Source organism: Notechis scutatus, chromosome 1 (genome assembly GCF_049901735.1).
Source record: "Notechis scutatus isolate UNSWTSFEM ecotype Mainland chromosome 1, rNotScu1.2, whole genome shotgun sequence".
NCBI lineage: Eukaryota > Metazoa > Chordata > Lepidosauria > Squamata > Elapidae > Notechis > Notechis scutatus.
In genome coordinates, this window is record NC_142009.1 from 27,846,408 (window position 1) to 27,868,973 (window position 22,566).

The 22,566-nt window shown below is 39.5% G+C and overlaps 1 protein-coding gene across 1 annotated transcript in view; it reads left to right on the forward strand.

Moving 5' to 3' along the window:
* SCARA5 (scavenger receptor class A member 5) overlaps positions 1–22,469 on the forward strand; it is a 133,059-nt gene extending 110,590 nt beyond the window's left edge. The window contains exons 8-9 of the mRNA XM_026671535.2: positions 5,695–5,892; positions 21,833–22,469. Coding sequence (XP_026527320.1) covers positions 5,695–5,892; positions 21,833–21,969 — 335 coding nt within the window. The 3' untranslated portion in view covers positions 21,970–22,469. The remainder of the gene's footprint in view (positions 1–5,694; positions 5,893–21,832) is intronic.
* The last annotated feature ends 97 nt before the right edge of the window (positions 22,470–22,566 follow it).

Here is a 22,566-nt window from a genome sequence, read left to right on the forward strand (position 1 = left end):
TCTTAATGATTTCCTCCTGTAACGGTATCTTTTCACTTTTCCAGTTTTTGGCAAATACAATCCTAGCCGCTGTTAATACATTTACAATTAGGTATTTCAATTCTTTACTATATATTTCAGATAAAATTCCCAATAAAAATATCTCTGGTTTCAAGTCTATATGCTTTTTTTGTCATTTTTTCCAACCACGTGTGGATTTTAGTCCAATATTTTTTGGCATCCGCACAAGTCCACCACATATGGTAATATGAGCCAGGTATCTGATGACATTTCCAACATTTTTCAGATTTGTTCTTGAACATTCTTACTATTCTTTTTTTTTTTTAAACAAATTTTATTAATTTTAAAGACAAACAAAGCATCATTAGACATTAAAGACATTAAACCTCTTTCCATTATAAATTTTTACAAGGCAGATAAAACATTGTTTTATACAATATAATTCTGATATATCCCATTTCCACTTAAATATCTTTTAGCAGATTTCTCATTATTTCTCTTTGCTCTTATTCAATTACATTTCTTCTATATTTATCCATTTTATACTCATCATATTCATATTTCCCTCTGTCTTGTTTACAATTATTCTCCTCTCGCTTTCCTCCAAGGTTTTATTAAATCTCAAATGGACATACACACACAAAACACAAAAACATAAAACTTCTTTTTAAAAAGTAGCTTGGCCCCGGATTACCTCTCTTTGTATGGACTTCAATTAAATTCATGTTCAACTTATATGCCATTACCTATCTTATTTACCCTTCTATATCTTCATTATAACTTCTCCCCGCTTTCCACTCTTCTTAATTCTATTTTATTTATTTCATCTTAATTTAAATCATTATATTTGTATCTTTTGTCCATTCTTTTCCAATTATCCATTTATCTCATTCCCTATAGTAGAAAAAAAAAAGATTTCTACTGAAATCACTAATCGAAGTATGATGCCTTTCCATCACTCCCCTAAATTAACATTTAAGGTAACACCTAGTTCCCTATCTGATTCTGCTTAGTACATTCTACCTACTAAGTTTTTTAAAAAAGAAAAAAAATAGTAAATCCATAAAGTAATTAAATATATAATTAAACATTGAATCTCATAACATTCCAATTATCTATTTCAAAAACAAATACCACAATAATAAGTTCATACTAACACCCACACAATAGTCAATTAAACTCTATACTTAAACTAAATATTTTAAACATTCCTTTTAATATTTTATTAAATCTTAAAATCTATCATTATTAAACCTTTAATGTTTTAATCTTTACTTAAGTCTTATAAAATTCTAATTTTCTATTTCTAATACAAATATTACAATACTATCTTATGTACCTTGCAGAATCCTTTTGAAACAAAATTATGCATTACCCTTTATCCCTAAAAAAAATTTCTTTTTCACATCTTGTTTCATACCTTTGTGGCTTTTTTCCCCCTTCTTCCTTCCTATCTTATCCCGTCTGGTCTTTTTACCCCCCTTAGCTTCCCCTCTCTGTTGTATTTCTCTTTTCTTTTGCTTTCTAGCATTGTATTGATTTTGCATCTTATTTTTCTCTTTCTTGGATGTTTTTTTAAGGCTTATGTCCTTTTTCCTTCCTCTCTTTCTCCTTCCTTTCTTAATCAACTTTGTAGACTCGTTAAAGATGGCTTCTTCTTCTTCTTCTTCTTCTTCTTCTTCTTCTTCTTCTTCTTCTTCTTCTTCTTCTTCTTCTTCTTCTTCTTCTTCTTCTTCTTCTTCCTCCTCCTCCTCCTCCTCCTCCTCCTCCTCCTCCTCCTCCTCCATCAATTGTTGTGTTTGCTGATAAGTGGCAAGCGCCATTTCTAAAAAGCGAAAAATTTCTCTCACACCGTCTTTACCTTCTTTCTTTATTTTACCATATTCCTCTCTCAGTTCATCAACAGATAAAGCCATTATAAACTTTTTCTTCTTCTTTTTTCTCTTCTTCTTCTTCTTAAAACAACCAAGATAATTCAAAGCTTGGAACAATTCCCCAAAATCCCAAAGTCATCAAACAATCCAAACAGAGCACAAAGTTCTTCACACTTTTTCTTCCTGGGGTAATATCAATTGGAAAGGGGAAAAAAAACCCAATCTGTATTTTAAAGTCTTATTGCGATTAACTTCCAATCTCAAAATCTTCCAGGCATCTCCTCCAACAAAATCTTAATATAAATTATTCTTTTGTCCTCTCCCTTCCCACTTGTAACAAAAAGCTTTAAATTTTTACCTTCTATAAAATAGCAGGATTTTCAATGTCCATTTATTAATTCTGTATGGAAGGAGAGTAAACTTTCTCTTTCAGCACTTTCACTCGCCACTTATAAATCTCTTCTGGAAACAAAGTATCTTTCAAAAAATCAGGATTTTCAGGATATTTAATGTGTCTTATAGTCCCAGTTCAGCCAAAAAACTTTCGCTTCAAAACTTTCTCCTTCTTCCTCCAGCACAATCTTGTCCAGCTGCCGGCTTCTTTGTGGCGGCCATTGCTGACCGCCGCTCCACCGCCTTGAGAAAAGGGGGTTATGCTGGGTGGGTAAAGGGTCTGCGAAAACCCCAAACCCCTGTCCGGGTCCCCCTATCTTCAGCTGCCTCTACGGGGCAACCTTATCCTCCAGACCCATCGGGATCAGAGGCACCAAGACGGCTAGCGCAACAGGGATCGTGGAGATCGCGAAACCCCGCCGCCACCGAAGCCTGGCAAAACCGGAAGTCTTGAACATTCTTACTATTCTTGTCGGGGGAAAATGCCACCTGTAAAACATCTTATACAAATTTTCTTTATATGCTGTTGACATTGTCATTTTATAATTTTGAGACCACAGTTTTTGCCATTTCTCTAGATCAATCCCGCATCCAAAATTCTTCCCCCAAGCAATCATAGTTTCTTTAACTTGTTCTTCTTTTAGTTTAATTTCTAATAAATATCCATACAATTTTTTAATCACCTTTTCATCAGTACCTGTCAAAATCTTATCTAAGTCAGTCGGTTTCTCATAGAAACCTTCTGTTTTAGAATCTTTGTCATACCTTGAATGTATTTGCGCATATGAAAACCAATTCATCTTTATACCTTGTTCCTCTAATTTTTGCATAGATTTAAATTCACCCTTTTCATTCAATATTTCACCATATCTAACTGTTTGTTCCTTTTTATATATTATAGGATAAGAAAATGGTTCAATAGTCAATAGCCAGACTGGAATTTTCAAATAACATTGCCTTTTAGTCTTCTCCCAGTTTAACCACAGAGACTCCCGTATATAATGTCTTCTAAAACATCCCTGTGTTTTAGTTCCTTTATACCATAGAAAAGCATGCCACCCCAACAACAGATCATGTCCTTCTAATGTCAACAATCTAGTATTTCTTAATGTTATCCATTCCTTAACCCACATCAAATTTGTAGCTTGGTAATACAACTCCCAATTAGGCAAACCAAATCCTCCTCTTATTCTGGCATCTTGCAGAAGTTTTAACTTTATTCTCACGTTCTTACCTTGCCATATATATTTCAACACAATTTTATTTAAATCTTCAAAATAATCTTTTCCAAGCCTAACTGGAATTGTTTGGAACAAATATAAAATTCTGGGTAGTATATTCATCTTGATTGTTGATATTCTCCCTATTAATGACAGTTGTAAACTTTCCCATTTCACCAAATTTAGTGCTATCTGCTGCTTAAGTTTGATATAATTATTCTCTTTTAGTGTACTACATCTTGCTGTCAAATGTATCCCCAAATACTTGATCTTATTCGTGACCTGAATTTTCAATACATCCGCCAGTTCTTCCTTTTGTCTTGATAGCATATTCTTTGTCAAAATCTTTGTTTTATCTTTATTTATTTTCAAACCAGTCACCTTTCCATATACCTCTATCTTTTCTATCAATTTTGATGCTGTTTCTAGTGGGTCTTCTAAAATGAAAACCAGATCATCTGCGAATGCTTGCAACTTAAATTCTTCCTTTTTAATTTTCATCCCTTTTATATCCTTTTCTTCTCTAATATTTCTGTTTAGCACTTCCAAGGTTAACATAAACAACAAAGGTGATAGTGGGCACCCTTGTCTTGTTCCTTTTCTTATATCAATAGAGTCTGTCAGTTCTCCTTCTATCATTACCTTTGCCGTTTGGTTATGATATATTGCTTCTATTGCTTGAATACATTTTTTACCAAAGCCCATCTGTTCCAGCTGTAATAACATGAATCGCCAATTCACATTATCAAATGCCTTCTGTGCATCTAAAAATATCAAAGCCATTTGTTTTTCAGGGTGTGCCTCGTAGTATTCCAAAGTGTCCAAGATTACTCTCATATTGTCTTTAATTTGTCTCTTTGGCAGAAATCCATTTTGATCAGGATGGATAAAATTGTTTAAGTATTTTTTTAAGTCTTTCTGCCAATATTGAAGCAAAAATTTTATAATCTGCGTTTAGTAAGGAAATTTTGGTGGTGATTCTTAAGTAGATCACCAGGTGACTGTGCCTGAATTTATGATTTTTTTTGTAGTAGTCATTAAGCGAATGTTATAGTAGTTAAACCAGAGGTCTCCAAACTTGGCAACTTTAAGACTTGTGAACTTCAACTCCCAGAATTCTGGGAGTTGAAGTCTACAAGTCTTAAAGTTGCCAACTTTGGGGAACCCTGAGTTAAACAAATCCATTTTAGCAATGGGAGGTTTTTTCCAGAAACCAGAAGAAAATACCAAAAACTGATAAAAATGCCAAAAATTGTGGTCATGTGACTGCAGGATGCTGCAAACAGCTGAAAATTCAAGCAGGTTGCCAAGTGGCCAAAATACAATCATGTGACCATGGGAGAGAGGGTGTTTTCAGCCATTGGAACTCCAGAACAGGGTTGCAAATACTTTTTTGAAGGTCCATCATCACCTCTAATGGTCTCTAAGCAACCATGTGTTAAGTGAGGGCTACTGGGGAGATTCTCAAACACATCACCTTCAGATCTTAAAGAAAAGATGGATATGAATGTAAGAACGGATACATTGATTATGGATTGTGCAAAGAATCACTTCAATTGATTGCATTGAACCACTGAACAGTTTATTTATTTCTTTAAGGTGGTATTTAAAAATACTTAATTTTTAATGCAGGGGTGGGCTGCTGGAGGTTCAAAGGGATTCAAGCTAAGATTCTGTGTAGTTCAAATCCCACTCCTGGCTAGGCCTGCCCACCCCGTCACTCCCAAGAGTCCCCATGTGGCCCATTTTGGATGCAGGTAAGTGCAGGGTGCGGATGGAGGCTTGGGGAGGGCGAAAAACCAGCTTCCCGGAAGTATGGGAAGGCCGGAAATGGGCCTGTTTTTGGTTTCCAGAGAGCCTCCAGAGCCCAGGGAGGCTGTTTTCGCCCTCCTAGAGGTTCGAGGAAAGCCTCCGGAGCCCAGGGAGGGCAAAACACACACACACACCCTGTCATGGTGCAGGAGACTGATTAGACAATGCCCACCATAGCCACGCCCACCCAACAACCGGGCAGAGAACCTGTTGCTAAAAGTTTTGAATCCCACCCCAGACTTAATGGTGTCTCTACAATATTTCACCAGAACAGATATGGGAGCTTTACACATTCTTACCACCAGGGTCAGTAAGAATAGGCAGAAAAGCTTTTAGCAGAAAATCATTTTTAATCCTATATTTTTATTTACTTCCCCTATCTCACGACTGCACAGCTCTTACTTTGGAAGAGGGAATTATCCGCTTGGTGAATGGCTCTGGTCCCCACGAAGGGAGGGTGGAAGTCTTTCATGATCGACACTGGGGAACGGTGTGTGATGATGGATGGGACAAGAAAGATGGGGATGTGGTGTGTCGGATGCTGGGTTTCCAAGGCGTTGAAGAGATTTACAGAATGGCTGCATTTGGACAAGGTAAGAAAATAAATACATTCCTGAGATTAAATAAAAACTCGCCCCAGGAAATCAATCTAAACAATTTAGTGGAAGGTGTTAACGCAAATAAAACAAATAGTTTGTGGTGCGTTTATTGTAGGATGTTTATCAAACTGGGTTCTGTGACAACTTGAATAAATCTCACTAGACTCAGAAGGGGGGAAAAATCTTTTCCTAAGGGACTAAGAAAAAAAACACTAAAGAATTCAGCCATCTAATCCTGTCTCAGTGCTGGTTTTTGGAAGAAGGTTTTCTAAGATTCATTGCTAAATATGGGGCTTATCAGCTGATGCCCATTCCTCTTGCTCAGGGGATCTGGAAATTTACAATTGTTGTTCCTTAATTATTAGACTTTACAGCTTGAAGAGTTCCATACTTCCGTTCATTTTCTTGGGGAACTTTTCCCAAGAATATGTTGCCTGCGACTTACCAGATAGGGTTATTTATTAGGATAAATCCAGGATCATAAAAATATAAAGTCAGAACTGTCTGCAAAATAGTCTGAACACTTCAGAGTGTGTAAGAAGTGCCAATTCAATCTCCAATTAAAAGAAATTCATCAGGACTAGAAAGAATTTCCATGACTAAGTCCATTCAACACACTAAGCATATTGGACTAATAAAACTAGGCCGCTCTGGGCTGGGCAAATCTGGAGGACCACCAGAGAGGTAGAAAACGCATTCCCTTGGTTTTGACATCAACTGTCCTTAGTTTTTTACATCCCAGATCTGCAGCCTTAATTAAAAGCAGGTGCAATGATAGCCTTTTCCTGCCAGCTTTATCAACTAGGAAACATGACCAGATAGTCTAATTCTGCGTTATTGTAAAGCTACATTAACAGAATGCTGTAAATCTGAGAGTAAAATTCTCCCACCATCTTCCTTACAGCCCCAAAAAACTAGGGAGAGTCCCTTCTGAACGTCTTGCTCTACCCATTATCCAGTTGCTGACCATTCCTTATTCAGTATCTCTTGACCCCATCTTCCAACTTCTATCCCAGGTCCCATTATACTTCCCTGCTGCTCATCTTCACAAAATCTCACCCCTACAGCTATCAAATCTGAGCTGGAAAAATTCCGATGATCTTTTTTCCCAGTCCATATTTCATGGCATTTTTAGAGATTTTGAGTTTTTGTATCTCTTTGCTATGTTGTCCAGTGGGCATCCAGATTTTTGCAGCCCCAACATTTTTGTAGCCCATTGTGGGGGTCAAAAGAATAATACGATAATGGTATAGAATTAAGGATGAAGCAAAGAAGGGAAACGTTCTCATGCTACTATCGCATCTGTGCAATCTACACTTAGAAGTGGAGCTCTTAGAGCAGGGGTCGCTAACCTTTTGGACCATAGGAGCCACCAAATGCATAATTTTAAATCCCAAGGACCAGAGACTCTGGGAAAATCCCCCAAAAAGACTGCAGGAAAATTCCCTACCCTGTTTTCCTACCGATCAATCATTCTTTATTTGGGATTGCAGGATACCATCTCCAGCTCCATTCTCAGGGAGGGAGGGAGGGAGGGAGGGAGGGAGGGAGAGAGAAACTTTTGGCTTCATGCAAGGAAAGCAGCAGAAGCAGCAGAAGTCTTTTTTTTCTCTTCCCCAAACTCTGCCAGAAATTAGTCTTTGTGAGACTTGACATGCCGGCTCAGCCTCTTGGAGCAGGATGCCTTGGAGGCTCCCAAAGACTCATTTCTGGTGGAGTTTGGGAGAGGGAAAGAAAGACTTTTGCTGCTTTCCTTGCGTGCAGCCAAAAGCAGAAGAAGAAAGAAGTGGAAAGAAGCAGCCTGGTGGCCAGGCAAAGCACGTGGAGCAAGTTCTCCCACTCTGCCATTTCCCCCCTTCCCCTCACTACCTCATGTTTGTTCGCAATGCAAGCAACCAAGCCTTGTGTTCCTGTGGGCCATGTGGGTGGCACAGCCTTCTGTTCCTGCACAGCCTGGATTAATTGCTTTGGGGGGGGTGCTTTGGGGGTGACATTTCTCTGCGGACCACCAAAACTTTCTCACAGACCACCAGTGGTCCCTGGCCCACTGGTTGGCGACCACTGTCTTAGAGACTCTGGTGCAGAGGTGGTATTCAGCAGGTTCTGACCAGTTCTGGAGGACCGGTAGCGGAAATTTTGAGTAGTTTGAAGAACCAGCAAATACTGCCTCTGGCTGGAGATTTTACAGTATCCTTCCCCGTCACGCCCACAGAACCAATAGTAAAAAAAAATTGAATCCCACCACTGCTCTAGTGGTTTTTTTGATAGATTGCTCTTCATTGCTGTCTACTTCTTTTCGCTCTTCTCCTTCCTGACTGAAGAAATGAGAGGGGAGGAGAATAAGCTTATAATATCATATATGGCCAGCAAAGATCTCCTGACCAAAGAGATGCAAGACACATTCACTCTGCTGCCTTCTAGCTGTCATTTGGGGTTTTCAGCTCAGCTCAGTTCAGTTGATTGTTTTGCTTTGGGGCCCAGAGAACTTTAATTATTCCCCCACTATAAAAACTTCCTGTTAATAAAAGTTTCACTCCAAACCTGGCATGTTTAAGGCATTCACAAATTGCTCTATTTTTGTAAGTTAAAGAAAACAAGACACTTGAGATTGCAAATCTATTGCACAACTCTAAACGTCAGTGTAGTGATGCTCCAATATTACTCATGGTTTTTTTTTTCTAAATGTCCCAGGTTATGAGAAACAGGAACTGGGAAAATTTTTACTAGTTCCCAGATTTAGATGAAGGTCTCTCATAAATGTTTAGCTGCATGCAGAGGTTTTTCCTGTGGTGCCTTTCTAACTGATGGGCTGGCACTGCATATGTGTTTATGGGGATCTAGGGGCTACCCACACACTCTTTCCAGAGGGAGGAGTACACAAGAAGTGTTGGAGGAAAATTGTTCCACACAAACCCTATCCCATGTGATGGAAAAGGAGGTGTCCCGGGTGGATCCAAACTGCATAAAGCAATGTTATTTATTGCTTTTTTTTTTTTAGAGGAAGAAAACACCTAGAATGCATATGGGTCAATATAAAAGAAAAAAAAATGTCATGGCCATAGGCGTATATTATAGGCCACCCAATCAAGCAGAATAAATAGATGTCCTTTTTGCCAGCCAACTAACAAACATATGCAGGAAATACACAACAATAGTAATGGGAGACTTCAATTATCCTGATATCAATTGGAAAACTAATTCTGCACCAAGTGAGAAATCAAATAAGTTCCTAATCAACCTAGCTGACAACTTTGTTGTCCAAAAGGTAGAGGATGGAATTAGAGGGACAGCCATACTGGACTTAATTCTTACAAACAGAGAAGAAGTGATAGAGGGACTTTAAACTGCAGGAATCTTGGGTGAGAGTGACCATGTCATACTAGAATTCAACATAACACAAACACAAGCAATAGAACATAATGACACCAGAGTCTTGGATTTTAAAAGAGCTGCTTTCAATTAACTCAGAGAGAACTTGGGAAAGATTCCATGGATGAAAATCCTAAAGGGGAAAACAACTCAAGAATCTTGGGAAACTCTAAAAAGTATGATCATAGAAGCCCAGACAAGCACAATACCACTGAGAAAGAAAAACAAGAAATCCAAGAAGAAACCAGCATGGCTACACAAAGATCTCTTTGGCAAATTGAAAAAAAAAGGACAAGTACAAAAAATGGAAAGAAGGACATACAACTAAGGCAGAATATCAGCAGATAGCCAGAATCTGCAAAGACGAAGTCAGGATAGCAAAGGCTTAGAACGAACAAAGACTTGCAACAAAAGTCAAAGATAATAAAAAAAGTTTCTTCCAACATATAAATAACAAGAAAAAAATCAAGGAAACAGTCGGTCCACTAAAGAGAGAATATGGCAAGGAAGTAACAGGCAACAGAGAGAAAGCAGAACTGCTTAACTCATTCTTTGCATCTGTCTTCACGTAAAAAGAAACTATAGCTCAACCCACCAAAAACATAACTGTAAAAGACAGACCAGAAATAAAAGTTAAAATAAGAAAAAAAAATAGTAAGATAACACCTGTCTGATCTTGATGAAAACAAATCACCAGGGCCTGATGGATTACATCCCAGAGTTTTAAAGGAGCTGGCAGAGGTCATCTCAGAACCACTGCACCATATCTTTCAAAAATCGTGGAGCACCGGGGAACTACCAGAGGACTGGAAAAGAGCTGATGTGGTTCCCATCTTCAAAAAAGGGGAAAAAACAGACCCAGGAAACTATAGACCAATCAGCCTAACATCAATACCTGGGAAGATACTGGAAAAGATAAAAAAACAGATCTGCCAACATCTAGAAACAAGTAAAGTAATAACTAGCAGTCAGCACAGGTTTGTTAAAAACAGATCATGCCAAACCAATTTTATTTCATTCTTCAACACAGTGACTAAATTAGTAGACCAGCAAAATACTGTGGACATAATATATTTAGATTTCAGCAAGGCATTTGATAAAGTAGACAACAACCTACTTCTTAGTAAGCTAGAAAAAAGTGGAATAGATAGCACCACCACTAGATGGACTCGCAACTGGCTGGCAAACCGTACTCAACGAGTAGTCCTTAATGGGTCTAAGTCTACATGGAGGGATGTAAGCAGTGGGGTGCCACAAGGTTCTGTCTTAGGCCCAGTACTCTTCAATATCTTCATTAATGACTTAGATGAGGGAATAGAAGGGGAACTTACCAAATTTGCAGATGATATTAAGCTGGTAGGAATAGCTAACACCCAAGAAGATAGGCTCAAGATCCAAATGGATCTTGACAGACTAGAACACTGGGCCATCTTTAACAAAATGAAATTCAATATAGAGGAAAGTAAAGTCCTACACTTAGGCAAGAAAAACCAGAGGTACACATATAGATTGGGTGAAACCAGGCTCAATAGCAGTAACTGTGACAGTGATCTTGGAGTCTTAGTGGACAACCAGCTAAATATGAGCCAGCAGTGTGCAGCAGCCGCCAAAAAAGCTAATGCAATCCTAAGTTGTATTAACAGAGGGATACAGTCAAGATCAAGGGAAGTACTAATACCACTCTATAAAGCCTTGGTAAGACCACACCTAGAGTGCTGCATGGATGGAAACTGAACAAGGAGAGATTTAACCTGGAAACAAGGAGAAACTTTCTGACAGAACAATCTACAGCTTGCCCTCGGAAGTTGTGGGAGTGCCATCACTTGAGACTTTCAAGAAGAGATTGGACTGCCATTTGTCAGAAATGGTGTCAGGTCTCCCGCTTGGGCGGGGGATTGGACTAGATGACCTACAAGGTCCCTTCCAACTCTGATTATCTGTAATCTGTAATTATTCGCAAACGTGACTGGCTTGTAGGTTTAGGGATGTGATCCATCTCCAGCCATTTTACGGTTTTGAAGCAGTATGTGTGCTTGCATAGGAAAGCAAATCCCTTTCTCGCATGGCTATGTTCACAAAACATGCTTAATCATGCCAGAGAAAGAGCTGGTATATGTATATTTTCATGACCTGCTAAGCTTGGTTCATTTTAACTTTGCTTAGGTTTTGTGTGGCTTGGCCTATTGTTTAAACTCAACCTCTTTAACTGATTTATAGTTCAATGGATTATGCAAGTCATAAAAATTAAATAGGTTATTGATAATCAGGAAAGAGATGGATGAGATGGATAGATAATCTAAATGTCAACACAGAGAGCCCAGTTTTAGTGCTAAAAAGCCTAAGAAGCACCTATGCACTCCCCTTGTTTACTCTACTAGGGATGGAATATTAAGATTACAAGAAAGTTGTTATTAGCTGTTACTAGTAAACGTGATTAATGCATTTTTACATAATCTTGATTCCTTCCTGAGGGCTATGCTAATTTACTCTAGCACAAACTAGCAACAATTATACAGCAACCACTTTCTTGAACTGAAGGCTAATTCTAGCATCTCATGGGGCAGAGGTTGGTCCAGAAATGTCTATTGATCTTTCAGGCAATTTAGAACAGAAAAGGGCTACAGAGGGAAGTACTAGCTGTCCTCCAGAATTTTTTCCTGGACACTTGGACTAGAAGAGGAAACTGGCAGAACGTTTCCTTGTATTACCCAACTTCCCAGTCCATAAACTTTTGCAAATGGTTGGATCAGAATTCCATGGGTTACACAAAATGGCACTGCTTCACTCTTTTTATATGGGATATTTCTCTTCTGATGGCATGTCAGGCAAAGAGAAATAGGTGAAAGCAGCTGCCACATTACTTTCTCATAGCAATGGAAAATATCAAACTATTGATTTGAACACCAACTGGTATACCAGAACACCAATGTCTTTATATATATAAGGAATCCATATACAGTAAAGCACAAAGTGTATCTCTCAGAGCAGTCAGGCATTGTGTGGCAAAATTCTTTATTCTAAACCTACCAACTGGAGTATTCAGCAGGTTCTGATCAGTTCTGGAGAACTGGTAGTGGAAATTTTGAGTAATTCAGAGAACCGGCAAATACCACCTTTCACTCCCCCATCTATTCTTTGCCTCCCAAGTCCCAGCTGATCGGCTGAGTCTTCTTTTGTTGCCCTGCACAGGATAACTGAGCTGGAAAGCAGGTTAGTGAGGTGGGGAGGGAATGGAGATTTTATAGTATCCTTCCCCTGCAATGCCCACCAAGCCACTCCCACAGAACCGGTAGTAAAAAAAATTTGAATCCCACCACTGCTACCAACATTTCTATTTGCAGAGTGTATTTCAAAACAGTCAACATTTTTTTATTTTGCAGAACAAGGAGAGTGTTGTACAAGTTGAGCTTCACTATCTGGAACTGTGGCATGAAACAAGGGGGGCAAAGTGTTCTTTATTGATAGCATACAATCTTACCAACCCTCTCATTCCCCCTCTGTCTGAGTGCTGGGGGTCTGGGTATATAGTTCTTCCAGATCAAAGGGCCCCACCCAAGCTGGTTGTAGTGGCCCTGTGTGATGGAATGTTGTTCAGATTCCCAGGAGCATGGGAGTGCATTCCAGAGGAGCAAGGGGCAATACAGTTTAGATAGTTTATGTGAGAAAAAGAGGGTGAAGATGGCTCCTCCCCAACATATACTAGAGTATATGTTTTATGGTGCAAGAAGTCTGCTTTAGTTTTGGCCAGATGTCTGTCTGAAGGTGAAGAACAGTAAAAATGCCTGCTTAGAAGAATCTCAACAGGTCTTTCTTGCTTTTTGGAATCTGACATGCAGTCTGTTCTTGGATGAGGAGATGCCTGGAATCTGGACAGGCAGAGAAGGAAATCCCTCTTTCCCAGGGATAAAGTTTTAACTCAAAGAGTCTTCAAACTTGGCAATTTTAAAACTTGTGGACTTCAACTCCAAGAATTCCTGAGCTAACATGACTGGAGGAGGAATTTTGGGTGTTGAAGTCCACAAGTCTTAAAGCTGTCAAGTTTGAAGACCCCTGTTTTAACTTAATGGCTCCAGGGTTAACTATCCAGATAGTTCTAAATTCTGCAGATACAGCTTATAAACCCAAAGCAGGAATGATCAAGGAAATGGTTTTCATTTTACTAAAAGGATAGTTTGAAGTTAATGTTACATAAAATTGCTTGCCTGAGTTAGCCATCTGAGCAAAAGAAATAAACAGGGAATAGGATAAAATTATATAAATACTGAGCTAACAGTGCTTCAAAGGAAAAAAGAACCACCCCCATGACTAACTAATATTCTCTACCAACTTTTTCCTTGCTTGTTCCAATACTCCCATGGCATTGTAGGTTTAGGAATTTAATTCTTTAGGTCCAGTTGCATATCGGTTTTCTCTAGATTTTTGTTTCCTGCAGGAGCTTCCAGCCTATACTCACCAGGAACAAAGACCTCACGGGAGGGGAGCCATGTTGCTCTATGGTTGCCCAAAATCAGGAGGAATCTGTGAGCGGCTTTTCAGTGTAAGATATATTTAATTAACAGGCGTACATTTTTATGAGCTGTACTTCACTTCATTGGATGCATGAAGTGGTTAAACCAACACCTCATCCTGGCTGAGATTCTGTATCAGTGCAACTGTTCTTCTGATGAAGGGAACGTATGCCTTTGAACAAAACGTGTTAGTCTGAAAAGCTGCTCCCAGACTCCTCCTGATGGGGTAGATTAAGGAACTTCATTTGCTTTCTCCTTGAATCTCCTCACCCTGCCCATCTCTCATTCGAAAGCACACTGGCTGTAACTTGACAGTCCTGAAACATCCCCTCAACTGGCCACTCAAAACAAAGAGCCCCATTAATCCTCTGTAGTAATCATGGCTTTTTTACCAATGGCAATCCATCATATCTGGGAGCCTTTGAAATCTAGCATGATACATGCTGGATAAATAATTGTGCCTGGTCCAGCTGTAGTTCCAAACTTTGCTGGGTGTTCCTGTGGCTGTTACATATAATCTTTTCAGCTCTACCCTCTTTTGAGGCTTGAAAACTTGTTCCCTTTGGACCCACCAAAGCCAAACTGTGTTTTTTCTGGCTGGTATTTTATTCCTGTTATCCACTTTCCCCAGAGAGCTTTTTGCAGAGCCCTGAACTGTGTGTAGAATCTCCTTTATAGCTAGTGAGTCAGAGGCTGGAAAAGGGGGAATCCTGACTCATGTCTTCCAGGGAATTGGAGAAACTGGCATTGGCCCGGGATAAGATCTTTCTGTTAGGCTATCCTGGCAGTCCTGTGCTAAACTTTGAGGGACATTCAGGGACAACTTTTAGCATCCCTGCAACAGATCTCTGAACATCTCCTGTGGTTTGGCCTTGGTCCTATTTATGCAGCAAAATGGCACAAGCCACATGTGGCCTGAAGCCAGAACAGTTTGGACATGAAGGATCTGCTGGAAACCAGTTGGTGAAACAAAGGAACATTTTGCTTAAAATTATCCCAGAAAAGCTCACATTTATTTATTTTTATAAATGGTTATTGAAGGTACCCATTTTAATTTTTAGAATTCCGAGACAGATAGCAAGAGACATATTTATTTATATACAGGTGAAACTCGAAAAATTAGAATATTGTGCAAAAGTTCATTTATTTCAGTAATGCAATTTAAAAGATGAACCTAATATATGAGATAGATTCATTACATGCAAAGTAAAATAGTTCAAGCTGTGATGTGTCATAATTGAGATGATTATGGCTTACAGCTCATGAAAACCCCAAATCCACAATCTCAGAAAATTAGAATATTGTGAAAAGGTTCAATATTCTAGGCTCAAAGTGTCCCACTCTAATCAGCTAATTAAGCCATAACACCTGCAAAGGGTTCCTGAGCCTTTAAATGGTCTCTCAGTCTGGTTCAGTAGGAATCACAATCATGGGAAAGACTGCTGACCTGACAATTGTGCAGAAAAACATCATTGACACCCTCCATAAGGAGGGAAAGCCTCAAAAGATAATTGCAAAAGAAGTTGGATGTTCCCAAAATGCTGTATCAAAGCATATTAATAGAAAGTTATGTGGAAGGGAAAAGTGTGGAAGAAAAGGGTGCACAAGCAGTAGGGATGACCGCAGCCTGGAGAAGATTGTCAGGAAAAGGCCATTTAAAAGTTTTGGGGACTTTCACAAGGAGTGGACTGAGGCTGGAGTCAGTGCATCAAGAGCCACCACATGCAGACAGATCATCCTGGACATGGGCTTCAAATGTTGTATTCCTCTTGTCAAGCCGCTCCTGAACAACAAATAATGTCAGAAGTGTCTTACCTGGGCTAAAGAAAAACAGAACTGGTCTGTTGCTCAGTGGTTCAAAGTCCTCTTTTCTGATGAGAGCAACTTTTGCATCTCATTTGGAAACCAAGGACCTAGAGTCTGGAGGAAGACTAGAAAGGCACACACTGCAAGATGCTTGAAGTCCAGTGTGAAGTTTCCATAGTCTGTGTTGATTTGGGGAGCCATGTTATCTGCTGGTGTTGGTCCACTGTGCTTTGTCTTCCAGGAGATTTTGGAGCACTTCATGCTTCCTTCCGCAGACGAGCTTTTATGGGGATGCTGACTTCATTTTCCAGCAGGACTTGGCACCTGCCCACACTGCCAAAAGCACCAAAACCTGGTTCAATGACTGTGGGATTACTGTGCTTGATTGGCCAGCAAACTCGCCTGACCTGAACCCCATAGAGAATCTATGGGGCATTGCCAAGAGAAAGATGAGAGACATGAGACCGAACAACGCAGAAGAGCTGAAGGCCACTATTGAAGCATCCTGATACCTCCCGCCTACCAGCCATTTGGAAACCCGCTCTCATTAACAAACGAGTACCTAACATGAAGAATAACACCAGACCCACACCCACGAGGGCCACACAAGATGCTACCACCACACTTCCATGTAGAAAGCAGACTCACACTCACACAGATGATGAGACACGATCACGGACCAGAAGCCGTACCGCAGCTGCATCACTACCCACTTCAAACCTCTCCGACCCATACATGAAGCGAACGGACGCCCACTATGAAGATGTGGCACAACCATGAACGCGAAGCCAAACAACAGGATCACAGCTCACCAGCTCAAATCCCCCGGCAACTAAGACCAACCTGAGCACAACCAAGCCCCCACCTGAACAGAACACACCCCCAGCCAGTCAGAACACAGCCCAACCAATCAGAACACAGCCAAACCCCCAACCAATGAGAACACACCCCCACCCAATCAGAACACAGCCAAGCCCCCACCCAATCAAGTCACACCCCCACTAGCAGTTAAAAGGAAGAAGCAGCTGCAAGCTCACATTACTCCGAGAAGCACAAAGCCGAAGACACAAGCCTGAAGATGATGAATGAGACTTTGTCGAAATATCGCCAAGACACTTCCAATTTTACGCGGGAGAAAACCCGAATAACCAAAGATCCACATACAAATACCCGCGAAAACCTCAGAAAACACACACACACACACACACACACACACACACCTATCTATCTATCTATCTATCTATCTAGCTATCTATCTATCTATCTATCTTTGGTTATTCGGGTTTTCTCCCACGTAAAATTGGAAGTATCTAGGCGATAAGTATCTATCTATCTATCTATCTATCTATCTATCTATCTATCTATCTATCTATCTATCTATCTATCTATCTATCTATCTATGGTATTCAGCTTTGTTCGGGTATTTTCCCATGTCATTATAGTTGTGCTTTTAAAGTTGTAGCAACGTTTCGGCAGAATCTCATCTGCCATCATCAGGCTTCTGTATTGTGTTCGTCTGTGAGTCAGATTTTCACAGCTGTTTCTGTTTTAAATTTGGTGCTAGCCATCTGCTGTGTCAGAATGGTTTTTTCTTCATCCTGATTGGTTGGGAGTCTTGGTCTGTGTTTACTGGTCTTGGAGTTGGTTGATTGATTGATGTTTCTAATATCTTCTGTCTGTTTTGTGGCTTTTTTTTTTTGTCTTGATTGGCTGGCAACATTGTGTTTCCTGTATTTAGTGCGGCTTGGTTCCGAGTAAATGGATGGCTATCATTTATTAGGAAGCTAGGTTTCATCTGGGTGCCTGGTTGGGGTGTGTTTGAGCTGGAGGTATCAGGGGGAGTCTGTGCCCAGGTGTTTGCCTGGCTTGTGATGTGGAGATTTTTTTGTTTGAGAGTGCAGGCTTCCAGATAATTGACAGTCTGGTGGAGTCATCTCTTCTATTCATGCTTTCAGGTCTTTTTTCAATCTCTATGGCTTCTCTGATAATTCTGTAGCTGGGGTTTTCTATACTGGCTAAGGTTTTGGTGCCATTGAAGTCGATGCTATGACCTGTGGCTTTCCTGCGTTGGACTAGTGAGGAAGTGTGTTCCAGCTTTTTTACTGCATTTTTGTGTTCATCTAGGCGGGTACTTATTCTTCTATTGGTCTGTCCAATGTATGTGGCAGGGCATGATGCACAGGGTACTTCATATATGCCTTGGTTTTCCAGGTCAATTTTATCTTTGGGGTTTCTTAGGATGGCTGCTATTTTTCTGTCTGTTTTGAAGGCAGTCTTGATGTGATGCCTGTGTAGTATCTTACTGATTTTGTCTGTAGTACCTCTTATGTAGGGCAGGACAGCTGTTCCATAGGTCTGTTCATCTTCTAGGTCTCCATTATGTCTCAGTGTGTTTTTGTGGATCAGGCCTGCGATTTTGCTTTTGTGGAAGCCATTGGCTGTCAGTACTTTAGTCAGGGTGCATAGTTCAGTCTTTATGTGTGTCTTGTCTGCTAGGCGTTTGGTTCTGGCAATTAGTGTTTTGGCCACGGAGTTTATCTGTGCTGAATTGTGGTGGGATTGGGCGTTGAGGTAGCGGTTGGTGTGTGTTTTCTTCTGGTATATGGTGTGTCCTAGTGTGCCATCTGTTTTTTTTTTTTTTTTTTTGTAGATTAGTACATCTAGGAATGATAGTTGTTTGTTTGTTTCCGTTTTCATGGTGAATTTGATTTTGGGGTGTGTGCTGTTTAGGTGTGTTAGGAAATTGTTTAGGTTTTCTTTTCCATGGGGCCAAATAACAAATGTCTTATTGATGTATCTTAACCATAGTTTGGGTTTGTGGGTGGCATTGGCTAGGGCTCTGGATTCGAAGTCTTCCATGAACAGGTTTGCAATGACGGGTGACAGTGGTGATCCCATAGTGGCTCCTTCAATTTGCTTGTATCTTTGTCCTTTGTATATGAAATATGTGTTGGTTAAGCAGTGTTATGTTAGTTCCATGAGGTGTTTGGGTGGTTGGTATTTATTTTTGATGATTTTGAGAGTTTCTTTTATCAGGACTTGAGTGAATAGTGAAACAATGTCGAAACACAAACTAAAAGACTCAAGGTCCATCCCACCCTTGATAGGACCTGATGGTAAAGACTGCAACGATGACACCATTAAAGCCAACCTCTTTAACACATTCTTCGGCTCAGTATTTGTAAACAGCAACGGATCATGCCCAGTATTTCCTAGCCGTACCACAGATAACAACAATGATCTAATACATATCAATTTTACAGAAGACAATGTTGAAAAAGCACTACGCAATCTAAAACCATCTCTATCTATTGGACCGGATGGAATATGTGCCTACTTCTTAAAAAAGCTATCCACTGCCATAGCCAAACCTCTAAGCATAATCTTTGAAAAATCTTTCAAGACCAGCTCCTTGCCTAACCTATGGTCACAAGCCACAGTCATCCCCATCTTCAAAAAGGGAGACCCAAGCCTAGTTGAAAATTACAGACCAATCTCCTTATGCTGCGTCACCTGTAAAGTCATGGAATTATTATTAATTATTAACCAATCCATCATCCTCCACTTAGAGACAAACAACCTACTCTCCAATAAACAATTTGGTTTCAGAAAAAAACTATCCTGTAATCTGCAACTCTTACACTGCAAAAACATATGGACGACACAACTCGACCAGGGCAAAGCAATAGACGCAATCTACATAGACTTCTGTAAAGCCTTTGATTCAGTGGTACACGACAAACTACTCCTAAAAATAAAATCCTATGGTATCTCTGGACAACTGAATAACTGGATAGAAGCATTCCTGGCAAACAGACAACAAATGGTCAAAATTGGGAGCGTCCTATCAAATTCTGTACCTGTCAATAGTGGTGTCCCCCAAGGCAGTGTCCTAGGACCAACTCTCTTCATACTCTACATAAATGACCTCTGTGATCATATTAAGAGCAATTGCGTTCTTTTCGCTGATGATGTAAAGCTGTTCAATACCACAGACAATACTGCTACCCTACAAAAAGATCTTGACTATGTATCAGAATGGTCAAACAAATGGCAACTTCAAATCTCAACAAATAAATGCTCTGTCTTACATATTGGCAAAAAAAATCAGAAAATAAAATACAAGCTGAATAGTCAAGATCTTGTTGATGACCCAAGCTCTGTAAAGGACCTTGGAATACTCACCTCTAATGATCTAAGTGCTAGAGCCCACTGCAACTACATAGCCAAAAAGACATTAAGAGTTGTTAACCTAATCCTACGTAGCTTTTTCTCTGGTAATATCACACTACTAACCAGAGCATACAAAACATTTGCTAGACCAATACTCGAATACAGTTCATCAGTCTGGAACCCACATTACGTATCTGATATTAGCACAATTGAGAAAGTCCAGAAATATTTCACAAGAAGAGTTCTCCACTCCTCTACTCGTTGTAGAATACCTTATGCCACCAGATTTGAAATTCTAGAACTAGAAAACCTTGAATTACGCCGTCTTCGGTCTGATTTAAGCATGGTATATAAAATCATACATTGCAATGTCCTACCTGTCAATGAATACTTCAGCTTCAACCATAACAACACAAGAGCACACAATAGATACCAACTCAATGTTAACCGCACCAAACTTGATTGCAGGAAATATGACTTCAGCAATAGAGTGGTCAATGTCTGGAATACTCTACCCGACTCTGTAGTTTCTTCCCCAAACCCCAAAAACTTTAACCTTAGACTGTCTACTATTGACCTCACCCCTTTCCTAAGAGGTCTGTAGGGGGCGTGCATAAGCGCACCAACGTGCCTACCGTCCCTGTCCTATTGTTTTTCTTATTCTTCTTTTATTTTTCTTATATGTACCCATTTCATGTATTCACAACTATGTATACACTTATACTTATTATCTTGTAAACAATTGGCAAATCAAATAAATAAATAAATAAATAAATAAAAATAAAAAACTTACAAGCAGATCTTCTTGTTCCACGTGTAGATCTTTGATCATTTTTCCACGTGTAGATCTTTGATCTACACGTGGAACAAGAAGATCTGCTTGTAAGTTTCAACATGGTTTCACTATATTGTCTATGGGATTCCATCTCAAGCTTTGTTTTCCTTTGGCTTTGTTATTAGCTCTTAAGTAAATAATCAAGTAATAAAGGTCTTTTTGATTTTGATCTGTTATCTGTTACTACTACTATTACTACTGCTACTACTACTACTACATTCATGTTTGGAATACCTCAGCGCTTCTGCATTGAAAGGATTGCACAGTAATATTGCCCAGGGAATATCTAATTGGGGGATCCTTTCATGTCCCCATTAAGTTGCCTCCAAAGTGATAACTATCTATCTACTCAGTTGATTAGGAGGTTGTTGTTTACATGATGGCAGCCTTAAAAATGCTTCCAAATGATATCATTGGGTTTATTTGGTTGATCTAACTGATTTTATTTACAGACCTGAGTATAGGTCATTACATTACTTGTATCCCTAAGCTGGTGGGATAGATAGAACAGTATGTTCACTTGTAAATCTCTAAATTAGATACATGGCTTGCATAGAATGGTGTAAACATGATTGAGGCCAAATTTAGTTTGATTATGTTTATGGCAGATTGACCAAAATATGCCAAACTGACTGATATTGTCCGAATCATTAGCAAAGAATGCTGCATTTCAGATGGGTATAATCAAGACTGATAATTTAGTCTAATCCTTCCCTATCTTAGTAAAAACAAAATGTGAATTTGGCAGATTATTCCTAAAAGGAATAAAATATATGAAAGAACAAATGAAAGAAAGAATAATATTTTTATACCGCTCAGTATAACTCTAGTCTAGGCAATTTACAAAAGGTTTTAAAATTAAAACCAGAATAAAATAAACTATCCAAGTTAAATATAAAAGTAGCTGCCCAATCATGAAACACCCTAGATTGCTCTAACTTTGAATGCCCAGTCAGGTAGATAGATCAATTCTGTAGATAAACACTGTATGTAAATGGACACTGTAGAAAGATAGATGATAAAATGTCTGATTTCCCCAACAGAATGAATAGAAAGTTGATGGCTGGCTGGAGAATTGGGGGAATTGAAGTCCACATGCCTTAAAGTTTGGCAAGGTTGGGAAACACAGATCTAGGTGTTGCAAAGGGGGAATGTTCTCCTAGCTCTTGCAATATGATGCAAAAATGGAAGCTCATTAACTGTTGTGTTGTGACCTAATGAGTCTATTCAATTCTTCTCCCAGGGAAAGGACGGATTTGGATGGATGATGTGGCCTGTAAGGGAACAGAGGACAGTCTTCTCCAATGTAGCTTTTCCAGCTGGGGAAAAACAAACTGTGGACATGCTGAAGATGCTGGAGTAAAGTGCTTGAGGCAGTGATCAGACAAATTTGACCACCAAAGAGCGAACAAAGGACTTACTGAGAAGAAACTATGAGACTTCAGAGGTTGCTAGAATAGCAGATACTGTGCTTTCTTATTGCCAATGCTATCAAAAAGGAACGGCCAAACTTCTGCCTTTGTATGTCTCAGGAGCTATAGTAGAAACTACTGTATTTTTTCTATCCAGCCTTTAATGCTACCAGGGGAGGCGGCATTTCATCTTTTTCCAACTTATATCCTCCAGCTTTCCTAATGTATACAATGAAGTTACAGAAAGCCAAGCCTTCCATTCGTTCCATAGAATTTAAATAGCAAAGGTTGTTGAACATATTATTGCAAGCTATGTGTGATGCAGCCATCAAACCAGCAGGACAGCTCCCCGGCTGAAGATATGCTCTGCAGGGAGAAGCTGAGCAGCTACTGATGTAATAACCTGTTTGCTTAGCAAGCTGATGATTGTTGCATTCTGAATAATAAAAATATTTGAGATGTTCTGTATTTCTCTGTGTTGCACAACAACAAAAAGTTCTTCCTTTTACAAATCTATATAGGATAGGAGGGGGCCTACCTTTGAAACAGTGCAGTACTTAGCGTA